Raw genomic sequence first — 20,698 nt, forward strand, 5'->3', positions numbered from 1 at the left:
GAAAAGGCAAAGAGAGAGGCAGAAGAAAGGGAAAAGAAAGAAAAGGAGGAAAGGAAGAGAAAAGAAGAAGAAGAAAAAGCAAAGAAAGACGCAGAGGAAAGGGAAAGGAACAAAGAGAAAGAAAGGAAAATGGAAGAAGAAGCAAGGAAGAAAAAAGAGGCAGAAGAAAAAGCAAAGAAAGAAGAGGAAGAAAGACAAAAAGTGGAAGAAGAAGAAAAGAAGAAAAGGGAAGCAGAAGACAAGGCAAAGAGAGAAATGGAAGAGATGAGGAAGAGAGAGGAAGCAAACAGAAAAATGAAAGAAGAAGAAAGAAGGAAAGAAGAGGAGGAAAAAATGAGAAAACAAGAAGAGGAAGAAAGAAAAAAGAAAGAGGAGGAAAACAAAAGGAAGAGAGAAGAAGAAGAGAAGAGGAAAGAAGAGGAAGAAAGAAGAAAGAAAGAAGAGGAAGATAGGAGGAAAAAAGAGGAGGAAAACAAGAGGAAGAGAGAAGAAGAAGAGAAGATGAAAGAAGAGGAAGACAGGAGGAAGAAAGAAGAGGAAGATAGGAGGAAGAAAGAGGAGGAAAACAAGAGGAAGAGAGAAGAAGAAGAGAAGATGAAAGAAGAGGAAGAAAGGAGGAAGAAAGAAGAGGAAGATAGGAGGAAGAAAGAAGAGGAAAAAATGAGAAAGAAAGAAGAAAAAGAAAGGAAGAAGAAAGAAGAGGAAGATAGGAGGAAAAAAGAAGAAGAAATGAGGAAGAAAGAAGAAAGTAAACAGAAAGAAGATGAGGGAAAGGATGCTCAAGACCGAAGGAAACGGTTCCAAATATTTGGCAGAACCGTTTCAGATCTGACTGAGTACACCACCCGGAAATTATTTGGAGCTGCTAAGGTATGCCTCATTTTTAAATATTTTTTGGGATCATGTCTAATAACAATCCACGAATGAAAAATCTTCATGTCTGCATCTACGTTTTCGACCTGTTTCTATCAATGTGTTTTTCTGTTTTTCCTTTGTTCTATATCCCCACCCCCTGTCTGTCTGTCTGTCTGTCTGTCTGTCTGTCTGTCTGTCTGTCTGTCTGTCTGTCTGTCTGTCTGTCTGTCTGTCTGTCTCTCTGTCTGTCTCTCTGTTTACCTATGGCGACATACATTCGACACATTAAATAAGGTAACGCAACGATCAAACCCGTTTTCATACTATTGTGCTCTAGACAAGACAACTTGCATTATATACCGGTACACATCCGATGGCTTTACCAATCTTACAAGCTATAAAAGTATCTAGTTCATGGTGTTATGTTATATTATAACTGTTATAGTTGTATCATATTATTTGAGCGCCATAGTAAGCTTGTTATGTGAGTGTGTTGAGTGTACTCGATAAAAAATTCCTTAACCCGGAATCAAATTCTGGTCTTCTGCTTGCGACAGTGAAGCGCTAACGCGTTTGTGTGTGTGTGTGTGTGTGTGTGTGTGTGTGTGTGTGTGTGTGTGTGTGTTTGTGTGTGTGTGTGTGTGTGTGTGTGTTTGTATGCGTGTGTCTCTGTGTGTATTTTCACATGCTTGTATCTATATATGTGTGTGTATGTCGGGGTGTGTGCAAATATATTAATGTGTGTTTATGTTTGTGTGCGCGTGCATGTATGTGTCTGTCCATGCGTGAGTTTATCCGGTGTGTTCACAGGTACTCCTGAAGCAGATAGAAAAGATCCGAGAGAACAACGAGAAATACAACTACCCGTCTCTTCGGGGACTCACACAATACTCGTACAACGAGTCCGCGTAAGCTCACATACTCATAACTATCTACATCTTTGTTTGTTTTGTTTAGGTAAGTATTTTACTGCTGCAGAAAGAGTCAGGAGCATAGAGGAAGGAGTGCAGGGGGCTGGGGGTAGGAGCAAAAATCGAAGACGAAAGCCGATCACAGATTGTGGTTAGAGATCCGGAAAGGAGATGAACAGAGAAAATTTTAGAGAAGAAAATATTCTGTAGCTGTCAGGTTTGGAACTCGGGGCCTATTAAACTAACGAAAGGCGAATACCGTAACCTCTAGACCACGAGAGCTCCCGCTATATCTTTTGTACAAACGTAACCGTGGGCTTCTAATTCGTTGTTACAGATGTCATCTTTGCCCCAAGTGCACGCCGATTTGGGTATCTGGCGTGTGCTTTCCTGTCGTTTGCTGCTTCTTTCTTATCTTATATCGTCATCATCTCTCCTTCTCCTTTTCCTTGTAAGTTACTTTCTTGAAACAGAGTTCTAATCTTCAGCACTCGGATAACCTAATTATGTTTACGTGCTGTAAAACTCTCACAAAAACTATTACAAAAACATAGTCAATTAATAGTGTTCCTGTTCGATAGAAATAATATTGGATTTCCGTAAAAGTTCAGCCCAGATACTGTGTCGTGGGTTATATGACCACCAGCAACCTTTTCCTTCTTTTAAAGCGTTATGATATCTGCTGTATGTGTCAACAAAATGCAAGAAAAAATCGTTAGTTTTGACACTTGCCGGCTTGGAGAGTTTTCAAGGTTCTTCAGCCTCTTCGCTCACTACCCCAGAAAATAAACGTTAATTTCGAACGAGAAGCCTCCAAAAATAGCCATTATCATTGTATCAAGGATGACGGTCCTCGATGCTTCACAGTTACTCCTTTCTAATAGTGCATAGTGGCGCCAGCGGCCTAGTGGATAGGTTACCGGACCGGTAATCGTGAGATTGCGGGTTCGGAGGTTCGAGCCTCAGATTGGTCCGACATTGTGTCATCGGGAAAGGCGCTTTACACGAATTTCTCACTTGGCTCGGTCCTTTTGGAGATGGACGTTAAGCTCGGAGATCCTGCCTCTTAAATGACCCTACAGTGTTGATAGGGGAGATAAACGATGTCTTGTAATAGTGCAAGAGTTTCGACCTGCGCACTCAGGACGCGTGAGATCGATTTCTGTGTGGGGAGAATTTCAATCGAGCACCTCTGTCTTTCGGTTAGGACGTTGTATCCCTCTCAGCCAGGTTTGGCCTTACGTCATGATCTAAGTAGTGTCAGTGAGGAAGTACAACTTTTTTCAATTACAATTACACCTATTTCTTTACTTTCTCATCTGTTTTTTTTTCAGTCTGTATGTCTTACTTTTCTCTCCGCTGAATGACCATATTTGTGTCGATGCGCTTTTTTCTTTATTCTACCAATCAATCAACGAATCAACCAACCAGCCAACCAACCAACCAACTAACCAACCAATCAACCAACCAAATAACCAACGAACCAATCAATCAACCAACCAACCAACCAAATAACCAACGAACCAATCAATCAACCAACCAACCAACCAAATAACCAACGAACCAATCAATCAACCAACCAGCCAACCAATCAGTCAACCAACCAACCAACCAACCAAACAAAGAGTTCCACCTGTTCTGAAAAATTATAACCTCAGCCTTTTTGTTTATTTGCCAGGTGGCTTAGAGAGAAGAACGTGCGTATTGTGGCGCCGCAGACGGAGAAAAATTCCGCGCAGTTCAAAGAGAAGGGTAAAGTGACACTATTTCATTTCATTTCTTCATACGTTTCTGCCTTCGAGTTACTGGCGTCTGTGGTGTCGCGGTTGGGCGTTTCACCGTCCCGAGCAGATGACTCGAGTCTGATTCCCGAGTGGGGAGAGTTTGCATCAGCAGTTAGCCCTGGCAGCAGCAGGGTCAAAGCCCGCCTTTTCAATGATATTAATTGTGTCGATACGGGCGTAAAGCATATGTGAGACAGCGTGGTGGAATCAGACTCTCGTCAAAATAATCAAAGTGAAGAAACTTGAATTTTTCCGGATGCTTGAGAATTATTATCAATTTTTTGTTTTTTGGCTCAACACCTTTCATGCCTATTAAAGAACTCATTTCTTTGTGGATTTTTCTGAAAAGCGTTGATTAAAGGCACAAAAATGAAAATTTTCAGTTACCACGAACTCTTAAGCTAAGGAAATAACTAATCTTTGGCGGCCATTTTCTCACTAATTTTACTTCTGAAAACAGGTGACCCCCGCCTCCTTCTTTCGCAAATATCCCGATTTGTATTCAAGATAAATGGATATTTTTAAAATACAAATAAAGACAAGTGAACATGCTTTGAGATGATACCAATAACTCTACATGCCCCAAAATTGACGAGAGCCTGATTCCACCATGCTGCCTCCCATATTATTTTAGGCTTTGGTTGGATTTTCTGTCATGATAAAAAACAGGAGACAGGAATGTTGAGGGTTGTTTAAAGTACATGTACAAAGTGTAATACTTTTGAAACTACCAACATGAACAGTAAACATTTTTCTTTTTATTAAATGATGTTGGTATTTTTGCACCGTTAATCGACAATACTTGGATTATTTAAGAGGCGGGCTTTCAACTAAAGTCTATAATATAAATGCTTTACGTCCTTATCAACAAAATTTATATCATTAAGGAGGCGGGCCTTGACCCTGTTGTGTCGGCCAACCCTCGATGCAAGCTCTCCCCACTATGGAATCGAACTCGAGTTATCTGCTAAGATTTATACAACATCCCAGAAGAAGAAACAAGACCGAGATACTCGATAAAACCCCTCCCCACATGGAAGTCGAACTCAGGTCTTCTTTGTACGACGGCAAAGCTCTCAACTGCTACACCACCGACCCTGGTAAGAACAAGGAAGAAGTACAATTTTCCTTAAATGTTTTCCTAAGACGTTAAAATATGTGAAGCATCGTGGCGAAATCTGGCGCTCTACAAATTAATAAATTCGAAGATACCGGCATTTCCCGCCAGTGTTGACATTTTTATTGATTTTTTGTTGATTTGACTCAACACCTTCTATGTCTTTTTGAAAACACTTTTCTGAGTGGATGTTATTGGAAAACGTTGGTTAAAGGCACAGAAATGTGCATTTTCAGTTTCCAAGAACTCTTAAGTCATCGAACTCGCCAAACTTAGGCGGCCATTTTCTCGCTTAATTTACCTCTGTCTGAAACCAAGTAATCACACCTCTTTCAGTTGCAAATGTCTTGACTTCTATTCAAGATAGATGGGCTTTTTTCCCCTTATAACGTAGAAAGATAAACACGCTTTAAGATGATACCAACAGCTCCACAAGTCCTAAAACTGACGAGCGACCGATTCCTCCACGTTGTGACTTAAACAGTTTTATATAATGTGTCACTACGGCAAAGTTTGGTAACTCCAACAGCTAAAGAGTCTTTGAAAACGGAAAAATGACATATTTTTTGTGCCGTTGATAAATGATTTTCAGCAAAGTTTATATGGAAATGTGTTTTTATATGAACATAAAAGAGGTTAAGTCATAAAATAAAAATTTGATACGAATTTCCAATAGAACGGGAAAATGCCTGTGTCTCTCGTTTCGTTATTTTGACGAGCGCCTGATTTCATCCCGGTGCCTCACATAACATTGTTTATATCAAATGTTTTCATAACATATTTTCTCGAAATTTTCAGCCAAGAGGAGACGGTCAACCTTACCGATCTATGGTATGTTCCGGTCCTTAGAGAGAAGATTAACACAGAGTCGGGCCGCGGATCCACTTTATGATCAAAACAGGACGAGTGAAGCGCACGACCAAGAATCACGTCATGAAAGTCTACCGTCACAGCCGAAGTCGCAACTGACATCACTTCAGATGTCACCGGGCAGAAAGCACCCACCAGCCTCCCTTGGGGTGATTGGAGACTTCCAGGACGAACAGCCGGGCTCCAGCCAAAAGAAACGGCTGTTGAAGTTCGGATCTGACCCGACCATCCGGAACGTGAGGCCACAGTCTAATCCCAGCTGGAACCCTATCACAAAGTTTGCGCATTACCTCAGCTTTCTGGGAGACCAAGAAAGATTACAAGAAGACCAATGACAGTTACCCCCCCGGCTCTAAGGAATTTATTAAAAATAATACAAGTTATGTGTCTAATTATTTGTAGAATATTTTCTCGACTCATGCATGGCTTTTTGTGAGATCAAGAAAGATTGCAGGGATGCATTTGTACCTATTTCACTAATTAACATTTATTTGAAATCCTGGGTTTGACGAATAATAATTGCCCCAGTATAAATTGATACAATGTAATACAGATAGCTCTTCTTTATCTTACTGAATTTTCTTTGAAATTAACCGCGAAAATATCGGACAATTATTTGCGTTTTTCTATACATCTACTGAATTTATGGATATAGTCTTTACCGCCAAATAAATAATGAATTGCACTCGTAGAATCGTTCATCTGAGTCCGATAAAGTGATTTTTTAACAAAAGTTGTTACATTTGAAGGACCCCAATAAACCTATTGACAACCGTTATTATTTTAAAAAAAATATTGTACCAGTGTGGCAAAGGAACTAAACAATGAATAAATCAACAAACATTAAAATCAGCTGTTTTGATTACATTATTCGATCATTTGTTTAAATGTTTTCTTTTCTGTTAAAGATTGATTTAACTAAAAATTTTGAAAAGGCACTATTTATGCTGCTTTTTTGTTTATGTTGTTGAGTTGAATGTCTTGCTATCCTCTTATCTATTGCGAGGATCGAGTACTTAGTTTGCCGTTACGACTCTTATTTTGCTTGTTTTGGTAAGAGCTTTACGGCACTCGCTACCACATAAAGTTATTTGGACGCGTGGGACACATTAAGAATTTTCAGATTTTTGTTGGAATTATTTTTCACTTTCACCTTGTTGGCGGCTGATGCCTGCTGATATCGATTTTGGAAGGGGGAGAGGGAGGAGGAGGAGGGAGGCAAAAGGTTGAGACGAAAGCAGACATCAGAACATGGTTAGATAGAGAGCAGGAAAGGAGGAGAAAAAGGAGAACATTTTAGAGATAAATAATTCCGTCGCGGTCAGGTGATTAAGTGAAGAACACCGTAACCTCTGGACCACGAGAGCTCCCGTCGGGTCTAGACCTTCCGTTGATGACTTTCGTAACTCGCCGATTAATCTTATTTATCACTGCATTTTCCTAAAATGGTCAGGTATTGAGGCGGAGATCAGAAGGTCAAGGTTTTGAATCCCCCCAGATGGCTTCCGAAAGATCCATTATCGTTGCTCCGAAAGAGAACAAAGAATAGACGGAAACAACAAATAAAAAGAAAAGCTCTTTTAGATCGTTAATGATATGAAGTATTTTTGATCACTAAAAATTAAAAGGAAGTTTTTGAGTAGAGAAAAGCACATCGAAAGGGCGACGGTCATCTAATGTTGAAAAAAAAGCTGGACACACAGAAGCAAACAGTGGGGGAACAAAAGAAGTAGAAATTATTTAAGTAGTGCCCTCCAACCAATTAAAAAGCAAAACTATTGATGGCTAACGGGAGATTTGCTAGCACTACTCTTATACACCACATTTTCCGACAATTCTTCATTTTAAATGTAGGTGTTTTACACCCCCATTTGCACAATCTAGGAAAGAAGCTGAGCTGAGTAGTATGCAACGTCCAAGCAGAGAAAATCGAGACACAGGTCGATACAAATTCTCACAACAAAGTAATAATTATAATAAATAGCATTTGTATAGCGCATATCCCCGCTCAACAGCAGGCTCTATGCGCTTTACACTATATTATTACCCCAGCAGACCATAGAACACTCCGAAACATTCTCAGCTTCCCGGGAAGCATACAGTGCAAGCAGCTGATGAAGCGCTCACAAACTAACAAACTGACAAGATCTTTCGCTGTCTATAGCCGGGTACTCATTCCCACCTGGGTGAAGTGAAGAAAATTCGTGTAAAGTGCCTTTCCCAAGGACACAGGGTCGGGTCCCTGACGGGATTCGAACCCACAACCTTACGGTTGCGAGTCCGAGAGCCTAACCACTAGGCCACCGACGTAGAGCGAACTGAGACGAACGCAAAGTCTATGGCGAGCGACGGCAAAGAGCCAGCCTGTAACTATTGCACTTACAACACCATAGACATCGGTAAATAACCCAGAACACCTCAAGGGTCTAAAGGATTGCCTTAGAATTAGATCCTAATCTATAGCAATCATTGAACTAACAACAACAAATAATAATATAGATTTTACTTAATCTTCGTACTCAGCTAATCAAGAAACAAAAAATCCGCAACAATTAAAAAGAAAACAAAAGTAAGGACAACGACATGCTTCACATAATCGCAAAATAAGCTGAAGATATTTATTTTTTGTGCAGGTGGTTACATTTACAGTAGACCAGATTATCAGATGATACTGTCCAGCCCTATATTGTAATTATGTTAAAATATTCAAGGTCAAAATGTGAAACATGAAAAATCTGGCTGCAATGTGCATGTAAATCTTTCTCTCTCTCTCTCTCTCTCTCTCTCTCTCTCTCTCTCTCTCTCTCTCTCTCTCTCTCTCTCTCTCTCTCTCTCTCTCTCTCTCTCTCCGTTATATGTTATCCATATCTCTTGTTTTTCTATCTTTCTGCTTGATCCCCCCCCCTTCACTTTCTCTCTCTCTCTCTCTCTCTCTCTCTCTCTCTCTCTCTCTGTCTGTCTCTCTCCCTCTCTCTCTCTCTCTCTCTCTCTCTCTCTACTTCTCTCTTCTCTCCCTTCCACTAAGCTCCACCTCTCTCTGTCTCTCTCCGTCTCTCTCTCTCTCTCTCTCTCTCTCTCTCTCTCTCTCTCTCTCTGTCTCTCTGTCTAGCTCTCTCGTTACAGTGTACTGATCAATATTTTTACTCCGATGAAAGAGAATTGAGGACTGCACTTGTTAACAGAATGCCTGCAACCTCTGTATTTCAGGGTATTTTTTCATACCGTTATCTCATCCGTAAAAAGAGTTAATGTATTACGTCCCTAGCGATACATTTTAGACCATTTACGAGGCCGGCTGCCTCGACACTGCCCTGCCAGCGGTGACTCGGGCTGAGAGGTATACAACGTAGCAGAAAAACCGAGATACTCGATAACAAAAAACATCTCCACACAGAAAGCAAACTCCTATCTTCTAAATTTACATGCGACAGCAAAATGCCTATTAGTCACACCGCAAACGATTGTATCTCATATGTGGCTGATAACGGAAACTACCCTTACGCTTTGAGCTTTGGCTGTCAGTTGTTTTTTTTCCTTTACTTTTGTCTTGATGGTGGTTCACGTCTGTTTTCATATTGTTCATTAGTAGATCTTCTATTTCCACTCGTACGATTCTTTGAGTGAAAAGGAGGAGAACTACAAGGCTTTAAGATGTCGTCTATGTTGAAAGCTACCTTTGGCGTGATAGCTTCAAGGAAGGTCTCGATATTGGAATCGAACAACTTTGTGTTTTTGACGGAGCTTAATGTGTCCAGAGTACGTCTGATATTCGAGTTTTGGCAACAATCGATACTGTCCGGAATCTTGACGTTTTCTGCCTCTGTCCACGTCAAATGATCGACTAGTTTTGACCCGATGCTTTCTGTGTTTTTAGAACTGCATTTCTTCCTCTCTGTGTTTTGGGAATTCTCTGATTTTAAGATGGTCTGACCGTCATAAGGAGTCAAGTTTCCCTGGAACACGGTACGAGAAAGCAGGATATCCTGGGATTGCGTTTTCGATTTTAAGTGTTCATCTAGCGTAGACGGTCTTGGCATGATTGATTCAGTGTTTTCTTCGTAGACGCTTTTATTACCGCCCTTTGCTACCATTTCTTTATGAACTGGTTCGTTTGAGGCGTCTCTCTCAACAAAATCGCTTTCTCCTTTCTCTATATCTGGTTTCCTTTTACATTTGGAAACTCTGGATTTTCTTCCTTCTTCGCCGTTTTGGAAACGTCGAAAGGGTTCTATGACGTCAATTATTTTGATAGCTAGTTTAGGTTTTATAAGTTCAAAAAACAGTTCATCTTCTTCAGACTGGTGAGTGCTTTGTTCTTCCTTCATTCTTAGTTGATAGTTGTTTGTGTTCATGGAATCGGAGAGCCGTTTGCTTGCACCGATCTCGCTGTCCGATTTAACAATGTTGAAGTCATTTTCTTGTTCTTTTGTGAGGCAAACATTTTTCAAATTATCATTAACGTGTTCCGGTTTTACATGTTGACCATTTGTCACCTCTTCTTTTGTTTTCAATCTAGTAGTCTGTACTGAGGAAACTTTGGTCTTTGACGTGTTCGCTGTTACCTCTTCGAGGTCACGAGCAAGACATGAGCAGCTTTTCTTTTTACTAGATATACGTTTTTCAAAACCTGATGTTTCCATTTTTAATTTACTGTCCTGGTGGAATTGTTTTGACCCATGCAATCCATTTTGGAACAAAGACAGACGGCCGGATGGCTTCACTTTAGTACGCAAACTCGAAAACAAATTTGGGAATCTTTTTCCTTTCTCGGCTTGAGTCTTTGGAAAAGGCGCAGGTGTTGCTTTTGTGGCTATGGTCATGTCGGATTGCTTATTCTGTATTTGCTTACTTTCTCTTTGCAAAGTCACTCGATGGAAGAAAATGAGATCGTCCCTCAATATTTCGGCCCTGGTTTGAGATTCAGCTTCTTCGCCGAGCGTATCTTCTTCCACCAATGAAGATGTTTGAGGTTCAGGTGCATCATGTCGCGGTGACACCACTTTGATTTCTCTCCTCCTCTGGGTCTTAGGACTGTCTACCATATTGACACACATCTGACGTGTAGAAGTTCTGTGCTGTCCTTTGTCGCTGCCCATTTGTTTCTCATCTAGAAAAGTTCCCCATTCTGGCTTCGAATCTTTAATGAGGAACGAATGCTGCATGCAGCCCTTAAAAATTTCACCCCACGTTAACCCTTTTCTTTCCTTGCATACTTTCTCTGTCAAATGCCTACGACACAAAGCATCTTTCAAATTCTTTGATGCAGCCATCTTTTTCACCGTCCAAGAGTGATTAAGGTTGGCGTGTTTAGAAGTAACAACCGGAGAGACCAAGCGATCCACCTTGACTTGTGGCTCACGTTGTAGACTCTTGATGTGATGTGGAGTGTCGTGGGGCTTACTGAGAGGCGAGGTGAAGGGCTTCACCCCAGCAGTAGCGTCAATATCCCCTGAACAGGTGTCTCGAATTGGGTTTGACATGATTTGGTCAATACCAAAGCTACAATTTGGCTTAGTGCTCTCATGGAAATCTTTACTAGACCTTTTCTTTTTCTCCTCGTACCATGCGTTGTGTATATCTGAAAACTGCGCAGAACACTTTGTTTTTATCCCCGAATGTTCTTGACATCGTTTCTTTTTTGTAATTGAAAACTGTTGTTCATTTTTCAGGAATGTTGTGAAATTTTCGTGAACTATGTCCCTTCTGGTGCTGAGCAATTGTTGAACGTTATCTCTGTTGGTATTTGACGATCTTCGAGTTGTGTGCGGATTTGTCGTGGAAGACTGGCAAACTTCGCCGAAGCATTGTTTTTGTACACAGCAATTGTGATGAAGGGTGTCTAGCCGGGCTGAGAGATTGATTTTTGTTCACGTGGCCAAACCACCGAGAATGTCATCAATATTGATTCCCACCTTTGGTTTTATCTTTTCAATGAAACTTTTCGCATCTTCTATAGTCATCTTTTCTCCACGAAAACCTCCAGATTCTTCTCCTTTGTGCCAAAGGCCTTTATGAATATCGACCTTGCATCTTGCTCCTGAATCACGTACATAGTGAGGTTTAGGGCTGGAGTGACAGCGAAACTCACCGTCCAACCTGTCGTCAGCAAACAGATCTGAGCTCCACGTAATATTTGAGTGCTCACGAGTGACGGCCCCTACACTTTGACACCGTTTTGTATTGTATGTGCTTTTTAAAGACATAATTTCAACATTTGAGTTTAATTTACTTGCATTATCAGATTTTACAGGAGTTGTCACTTTCGTTTCAGGCGATAGTGTTTGAGAGTTGAGAACCAAAGCCTCATTTAAACTGTGCAGTTGTTTTGTACCACAGTTTGTATCGCATATTTTGTCGACTTTATGAAGCTTATTTCTTTCTTTCCTTTCCCGTACATCACTCATGTTTAGAGAAGACGCATTTTTGGGATTGCGATGTGTACATTTGTTCTTTTCGTGGCTAATGGTCCATGAGTTCCTCTCAGAAAAGGGTGATTGTGCGTTGTAACATCTTGTGCCATACACGTTGCTGCTTTTTCTTTTCGATTTATTTTCTATTTTCTTTTGACTTAAAATGTCATCAATTTGCAGAGACTGCTTTGGTTTGAGTTTTTCTAAAGTGTTGTTCACCTCCACGGTGCTCATTACTTCATTTGTGTCCAAAGTGTGCGTTTCTCGCTGACGCAAAATGTCCAAAGTGTAAGTGTGTGTTTCTTGCTGACGCAGAATGTCATCAATGTGCAGGTACTGCTTTGGTTTGAGTTTTTCTAAAGTATTGTTCACCTCCACGGTGCTCATTACTTCATTTGCGTCAAACGTGCGTGTTTCTTGCTCACGGGACCAGCATGTACTGCTCGGTTTCCTGTGCGCATTTTGATCAGACTTCTTTCCTTCTTTTTGTAGGAGTTTATCATGTATCTTTAGTGATGACTTCTGCCCTACCTTCTCCGTGGTAAGTGCTTTCTTTTTTTTGCGTTGAACCTTGGTTTCTTTAGCAATGTGGGGCTGTAGGTATCTATAGCAAGTTCGGAGCGTTTTGTCTTTCTCCTTTTCAGAAGCGTCTATTGCTCCAGTATGAGCCAGTATATCATCAATATTTAAAGACAACTCAGGCTTGAGTTTATCTAGAAAAGATAACAACGTCTGGTTCGTATCCTGGATTCGCTGATTTCTGCCATTGCCGAGGTAGTCGCACCTATTATGATTCGTTGTGTCCAATTTCTTCTGTTCGGCTCCTGTAGTGTGATCTTCTGCCTCAAGACACGTTTTGTTGTTTTCTCGGGGTTTCAAGAACATCTCGTATACACGATTTAGGGTTTCTTCTTCAGTTTTCTTCCTCTCTGCAGCCTGATTTGAAGAAATTATCTCGCCTTGAAGTATGTCATCTAGATTGAGTTTAAGCTTCGGTTTCGTGCGATCTATGAACTCTTGCATATCGTCTAGATTTTTGTTGTCACTACAAACCTTACTAAGCAATAATGTGTGAGGTTCTCTTTTGTCGCCTACGCTACAACGCTTTCGCACATTTTTAATAGTCTCCCAGTCTTCTGCATTGCACTTCCCATAAAGAAACTGGCTCTTCTTTTGCGGTTTCTGCTTCAGAATTTCATCTATGTTCAACGACAACTTTGGGCATAGGCTAGCTATGTCACATGGCTTATCAGCATCAACGCTTAACTGCTCTTTGAATTTCGCAATTACGGAGTCCTCGTGGGGTTTCTGATATTTTTCACTTTCGTATAAAGGCAAAGAATCAAGGTAAAATTGTCGTGGGGACAACCCAGTTAAAGTCCAACAGTCTATGATTGGCTCTTCCTGTTTTCGTTTACAAGCCTTCCAAGATTTGATAATACGCATCGACTCTTCTTCTACCTTCGCTGAGGGAAGGCTCGGGTTAGCATGCTTAGCAAACTTCGATTTTTGAGGGTTGCAAGGGTCCTTCATGTCGTTTTTCTCATTCTGAGAGAGTAGTCGATCAAGTTTGATTCTGTTTGGCCGGTAGCGGGATCGTCTCTGTTTTTGCAACCGGCACCAAGCAGCTTCGTAGTTGTTTGGCTTACATGGGAGAAGGACTTCTCCTTGGTTCGATTTCCCATATTTCGCAAAACAAGATTTTTCATTTTTGTAAGGCTTTAAAATACAATCAAGAGTTATTTTTGGTTGCAACTTTTTTCTTATCGCTAAATATTCTTCCATATGAGAATTGTCCTTTTTACATTCTTCCATTTCTGACAAGAAGACAGCTGAGTCTGGATTCCTAACTTGGGTTGTTTTGTGCTGCTTGGAAAAGGGTTGAACCTTCATGAGCTTGTCTATGGTGATACTGCCTTGAAACAGCTGTTTTTTACCCCGGCCCGGAGATACCATGTGTGGTACACGTAGCCCATCGCCCTGTGCTGCGAGAGTTTGTGCATTTAGACCTGTTTGATTCGCTTTCTGTGTTTGTAAGTTATTAATCTGTAGCCCGCCATCTTTGCTTGTCGACTCTCCTTTCTTGCTCTTTGGCACTTGTTCTATACGAGATATCATCTGTTGGATTAGACTGTCACGAGCCCCCACTCCCTCGTCTTCTGTAATCTCCAAAGTTTGACTTTTACCTTTACGAGATTTTTTCTCAAGTGCTAATAATAATTCTGATTTTGGAGTTTTTTTGTAAGTACCGAACCGACCCTGCACCTCAGCAGTCCGTTGAAAGCTTGAGGTTCCTTCTTGTAACACTGTCCTGTTTCCTGTTTTCTCCTGATCTGTTTTTCTTCCTCTCTCTTTTCCCTCATTTTTAATTCTCTCGACATCAGTGTCAAGCCCATAAACCAACGCAGGGCCACCTTTGGCTTTAGACTCTTCGTTCGTTGCCGTTGATTTGTTTGGAGTGCCATCTTCGACATTCCCATCTAGGAAATACGAGGCGAGATGACTTGATTCATCTGTCTCCTCAGTAGTAAGATGATCATCAGGTGGTAACCTGCTCTGATCTTGAGACGAACCTGCTGTTTTCACACCTTCTGTGTACTGCGTTTCTACTGCGACTCTTTTCTGTTGTTCTTTACCAATCGAAGCTAGTAAAACGTTTTCTTCATGCTGCCCATGGTGCCCTTTGACTGTGTCCCTTCCAGGTTGCTCTATGAGTTTAAGCGCGTCTGCTGAGTTTATTTTTGCCTCTTGTATCGTCCCCGTGCTGGTTCCTGCGAAATATTCTTTCAGCGTTCCTTCCATATTGTCTTTCGACGTTTCTTCTATACTGGTTTTCGAAGTTTTTCCCAAATTGTCTTTTTCTTTCATATTGCCTTTTGACATTTCTTTCACTTTGTCTTTGGACGTTTCTTTCATAATGTCTTTGGACGTTTCTTTCATAATGTCTTTGGACGTTTCTTTTCCTACGCCTTCTCTTGTCGCGGTGTTATATTCCTCAGCCTTTAAACCCGTACTACTAATGTCACGTGTGGTTTCATCATAGTAGGTGGCTCGGTCCCCTTCCCCATCCGGAGCATTGGTAGTACTGGCGGTTTTCAGAACACGTTTCATCTCTTCATTGTCTCTAACAAGATCGCCTTCCGCATCTCCTCTACTTTTGGATTCGTCAAATCGACCAGTTTCCCCACCCTCTTTCTCAAGGTTTGGGGGAATCTGTCGTTTCTGTGAGCCCGCGGTATCCGTCACATCGTCACTTTTCTCACGACCAGGTACATGAGCGATATCCTCTTCACGAGAGGAACTTTTCCTCGGCATACTTCCCGGGTGATTCGCATCGTAGGAACCAGTATCAGTGACTGCCCTTTGAGGAGTAGAGTCTTTATTCGCCACTTCACCTGCGGAAGAAGATTCTGGATCTTTGTCACCTGATTTTCTTGTAAAGCTGTCAGAAGCTTCTCTTTTGCTGGCATGGGAAAGCAACGTATCTGGATCAACACTTGATTCCTTTCCATCATTAACAATAGCCGGGTGTGGTTTTGTTTTATGTTCTAAGCTTTCTGACTCTATCAAGCTGAGGCGCTCTGCTTCAACAGTCGGTTTTTCCTTTCCGCTCTTGTCAATAACACCCTCTAGCACTGCGCCCTGAACAACTACTGGTATATTTTGCGTCTCTTCCTGAGAATGTTCCTCGAAAACGTCTGTTTGAGAACGCTGCTGAGTTTTAAAGTCTTCCTCGTTTAGCATAGGTACATTTTGTGACAGGTCCTCGCTCATAATTCTGTCAATCCCCTGTTCCTGAAAAGCCACAGTAGAGCTCCAGGGCCGGGCCACTAGCGGTTGACTCTCGTCTTGACCTACCTCGATCACGGTTTCTGCCGAATCTGACCCAGCTTCGGACATCCCGTCTGTTTCGATATCGTCCCAGATAGAAGGCAATTCTTGCAATGACGCCTGATTCACTTGTTGTACACCTAGTGCATCTGTCTTGGGAGCAGCCGTTGACAAAAGGTCATTTTCATTAATAACAAAGACGTTTCCACTTCTCTCGGATCTTTCTGTTGGCTCCACAGGTATGACAGCGGAATTATCCCCCTCCTGACTGTCTCCGCTCACAATGCTCATGTCTTCGTCTTCCATTTCTTGCTGTTCCTTGAGAATCTGGCTGAGCGGGACTTCAGTCATCGTAAACCTACGAGCCAAGGCTCTGAGGATTGTTTTCAGCGCGCCGCCGGACTCTTGGTTTGGCATTGTGTCGGAGAGCAACGTGCTCTCGGAGGAACTCTTTTCTGGGATGACCTCCTCCTCCTCTTCTTCCTCTTCCACTTCCTCTTCCTCTTCCTCTTCCACATCCTCTTCCTCACTCTCCTTCCGCTCAGGAAAAGGATGAGTGATAGCGTGAAGCAGTCTTAAAAGCTTCGCCTTGTCTTCCCGATGCAGCCATCTGTAGACAGAATGCATTAGACACTCTGTTTATATAAATAAAACGACAATATCATACGCACTCCCCGAATCTAGAACCTGTAAACCAGCGTGTGTGGTCTAGCGGTTAGGTGCTTCGCCATCTGGCTCAGAAGACCCACTTTCGATTCCCTTGTGGGGAACATTTTTTATCGAGTATATTGGTCTTTCTGCTTGCACGTTGTTTCCCTGTCAGACGGCGTTGGCCTTGACAGGCAGGAGAGAAGTCCACTTTCTAAATGATCTAGATTGTGTCGGTCGGGGCGTGTAAAAAACCTACTTAAAAAAAGAGAATTAGTTAAGAACATACTGAGACAACGACACTGTTCTAACTAAAACATATGCACACCCATAGAGCAAAAACAACTGGCTCAAAACGAAGAAGTGGAGGTCACCCATTAGTTTCCGGGGACTTTGTGTCTATCTTAGTTTAAAGTAAAGCACATATAAGAAGAACCATGTACTGCCCCAAAAAGGATTATCATATATGGATACATATGCACCAGCGAATTGAGACATTCTTTAGAATTAATCATAACTATATAGACTTCTATAAATTCTAAAATCAAGGAAGAAAAATCACAAAGCGTTTACATCAAGCTTGCATCCCCATGCATTTCCAGATGAATTATAAGTATATAAGCATCAATACACTGGCATTTATGGTTGAGCGGCCAGGATTTTACGCCCCCATAGAGCACAATGTAGATCATTTAGGATGCAGGATTCCACCTTACTCTGCAGGTCAGGGGCAACCCGGGCTAAGAGTGGTACAACGTCCCTGCAGAAAGGTCAAGCTTTTTTAAAATAACATTTCACCCTACACGGAAATCGAACTCAAGTCCTCTGCATGCGAAGGCGAAGCGCCTAACCTCTATGCCATAGAGGCTAGTGGCCTACTTCTACTCAACAATGTTAGGAGTCGTTTTTTTTATATATTTTTGTGTTTCTATGCGTGTTGGAGTAAAAAGGACGACTAGGCAATGATAAAAGAGTGCAGGAGAAAAATCAAGACCTACAGGAAGAAACAACAGAGGGAAAGAAAAGAAGTAAGACCTACCTGTGGCACTCTTCATCAACCAACTTAAGTAACTTTCCACAGTTTACATAAAAAAACAAGCACAAATAATACGTTATTGTTTTCTGCTGTGTGTTGAGCATTACACGAACATAGTGTGAGTCTTTTTTTCAGATTATATGGGGAAATATGTTTTTTTTTGGTTTGTTTTAGTAGAGGTTTTACGGCGCCGGCAACTGCATAAGTTCATATGAGCGCCAAGGAGTGGATGTCAACAAATAAGCCTTAAAGGGAATCAGGCTTACTCTGCTCACCTCTCTAGCTTCAACAGCACAAAGTCTGCTTCAAGGCACCCCGGAAAGAGCGGGTCACAAGAGCGTATATAAAAAAGTAGAAGAAAAATGACGATAGTAAGGATTAGGAAAGAAAAAGCAGCAGTTCCCTGTTGAAGTTCAGGCACATTTAAGAGCCTGACATTGATGAATCAGCCCATTTACAATTACAAAATTCTACTGTGTGTAAAACATGGTTAATGTCCCCTATTTGAGAATGGTCTAAAGACACTTCAGTCAGTAGCACTGCCCCTTGGGGTAAGTATGTTTTTGACCCAATATGTTTGGCATCATGTTGGGAAGTATGATATTATAACCCGATCTGGCCCTTTGATAAAGAGCCGAAGCCCAGAACCGTCAAAATGATCAACAACATAGTTGTGAGGGTATAAATCCACCCACCCTGTCTTTATACCCCGATAAAAAAAGAAAAAGAAAGGACTCAAGCCCCCCTCCCCCCACCCTCCCCCCACCCAAAGGCGACCACAGAAAAAAAATCACTTAGGTATCCATTTAACAGATACAAACAATAAATATAAATTCTTAAAAAACAACAACAAACAAACCCAAACCCAAATAAATAAATCTACGATAAATCAATGGTAGCCAATCCCTCCAGCTCCAAACTACCCCCCTCCCCATAAAAAACAACCCCAAAACAACACAAACAAAACTCCAAAAGAACATGAAAAGAAGTAACCCCCCCAAAAAAATTTTTATTAAAAAAACAACAACCCCAAAAGGGGGAAAAAAGAACACCTCGGGTGAGAATAGCCACTTCCAAAAAGAAAGAAGAATGAAACAGAACATCCAATGCATAATTAAGTAGTCGCTGACATTGGGTAAGCCTGAGGGGGCACGTAGAGACCACGACGCTGTGGGAACTTGTACTTCTCGTTGTTCCTCTTGATGAGCTCCAGCTGGTCTAAGACCGCCTGCCGAGAAAAGAACACCAATTTTTTTTTCATAATGTGTGTATTTAACGCCCCCATCGACACAATTTAGATCGCTTAGGAAGCGGGCCAGCCCTATAAGTCAGGGCCAACCCACCCTGAGAGGGACACCATCCCAAAAGAAAGATCGAGATATTCGATTTAAAAAAATCTTTACTCGCGAATCGAACTCGGGTCTCCTAGAGGCAACATACACAACGAGTGCGAGTCTGATAACCTAACCACTAGACTGCCAATGTCCACAAAACGTCTTCCAGTCGTATGTAATAGATGATGGCGAAAGTAGTACAATGTAATGGAAATTGAAGGAACTAATCCCTTGTAAATAGGAGGATGCAAAGCTCTAGCGCTGTGATTTTCTGTTGTTTTACAGACCCTATTACACATGTAAAATAGAAAAATAAACAGCCCTTACACTTTCCTTGATTTCATATGTATTGACCAAGCCTCTCATTTGGAAGAAAGATGTCACTAGGTGAAAAAGAGGAAAAGGGGGGGGGGGGGTAGGGGATAATACTCGGGAAATCTATTCCACTATTTCTACCGCCAAGGAAAAGATGTATTTATATTATGCATACGACTACTACTACTACTTTAATAAGACCGAATGTCAAGAACACAAAAGGCCAAATAATATGAAGGCATCATCACATTTCAGTTAGAAAGATGTATTGTAGGGACGTGTAACTTAGACCTTGCGTGTCAGGACCAAGGTAACAAAGTAGAGTACAACACCTTAATATACAGGTAAAGGATCCCATCAGACGTTACAACGACCAGCTGATGATGGAGACAATCAGATTGCCAACACTGAAATGGACCCTCATGGAGAGGGACAAGGAGGCACGGAGCTTCCCGTCTTCCCAAAACCCCAGTTCTAGATTCAAGTAATTCAAGTAATACAGTCATAATGCTTGGAGGAAAAAATAACTTCTCCTCTTGAGGATCGAACGCGTGCCTGCGCGCGCAAGGTAAAGGTCCGCAAATTACAGAACATACGATGTTGTACATGTTTGCATGACACTGGGCTGGTTTTTGTCTATCTGCCTGTCACTCAGGGCCTACAGATGTGTTATGAATACACTGTAGTACAAAAATAAAACGACAAACACAGATAGCTCTTCCTATGTTGAAGAGTATCGTCTTCTTCATGCGCCACAGTTTTCATGAATACAATGTTGAACCACACTTAACAAGAAACACGTGTTGCTTTAACTTGTTCAGACATTAAATCCCCAATGAAAATACACAGAAACTATTTTAAGCAATTTTGCAACTTCAAAGTTTGATAATTTGTACCGTATCTCTAGTCTCCAGTATCTACAATATTCTACTTCTGATCTAAATTGCGTAACTAAGTGTGTAAATCATTTAACAAATTATCTACTTTTCAACACTGAAAGAGACACTAGCATAATGATCCCCTTAAGTATGATCAGTCACTTACCATAGCGACATTAGACGCCCCAGATTTGGTGAGATCTTTAATTCGAGCTACGGTAGCACGAAAGGCAGCTGCTCTTGCTTCTCTCCTTGCCTTTGCTTCCGCTGCTTTTCTTGCATTGTCTTCTGCAGCTTTTAACGCTTTCTCCTCCGCTTCCTTTCTCGCCCTCTCTGCTGCTTCTTTTCTTGCTTTCTCTTCTGCTTCTTTTCTTGCTTTCTCTTCTGCCTCCTTTCTCGCTTTCTCTTCTGCTTCTTTCCTTGCCTTTTCCTCAGCCTCCTTTCTCGCTTTCTCTTCTGCTTCTTTCTTTGCTTTCTCTTCTGCCTCCTTTCTCGCTTTCTCTTCGGCCTCCTTTCTGGCTTTCTCTTCTGCCTCCTTTCTCGCTTTCTCTTCTGCCTCCTTTCTCGCTTTCTCTTCTGCTTCTTTCCTTGCTTTCTCTTCTGCCTCCTTTCTCGCTTTCTCTTCGGCCTCCTTTCTGGCTTTCTCTTCTGCCTCCTTTCTCGCTTTCTCTTCTGCCTCCTTTCTCGCTTTCTCTTCTGCTTCTTTCCT

At 41.6% G+C, this 20,698-nt stretch overlaps 1 protein-coding gene across 1 annotated transcript in view; it reads right to left on the minus strand.

Moving 5' to 3' along the window:
- Nucleotides 1-11,378: 11,378 nt before the first annotated feature.
- LOC101863610 overlaps nucleotides 11,379-20,698 on the minus strand; it is a 12,464-nt gene continuing 3,144 nt past the window's right edge. The window contains exons 4-6 of the mRNA XM_035972139.1: nucleotides 20,156-20,668; nucleotides 18,593-18,690; nucleotides 11,379-16,388 (exon numbers count right to left, since the gene is read on the minus strand). Coding sequence (XP_035828032.1) covers nucleotides 11,405-16,388; nucleotides 18,593-18,690; nucleotides 20,156-20,668 — 5,595 coding nt within the window. The 3' untranslated portion in view covers nucleotides 11,379-11,404. The remainder of the gene's footprint in view (nucleotides 16,389-18,592; nucleotides 18,691-20,155; nucleotides 20,669-20,698) is intronic.

Source organism: Aplysia californica, unplaced genomic scaffold, assembly GCF_000002075.1.
Source record: "Aplysia californica isolate F4 #8 unplaced genomic scaffold, AplCal3.0 scaffold00589, whole genome shotgun sequence".
Taxonomy (NCBI): domain Eukaryota; kingdom Metazoa; phylum Mollusca; class Gastropoda; order Aplysiida; family Aplysiidae; genus Aplysia; species Aplysia californica.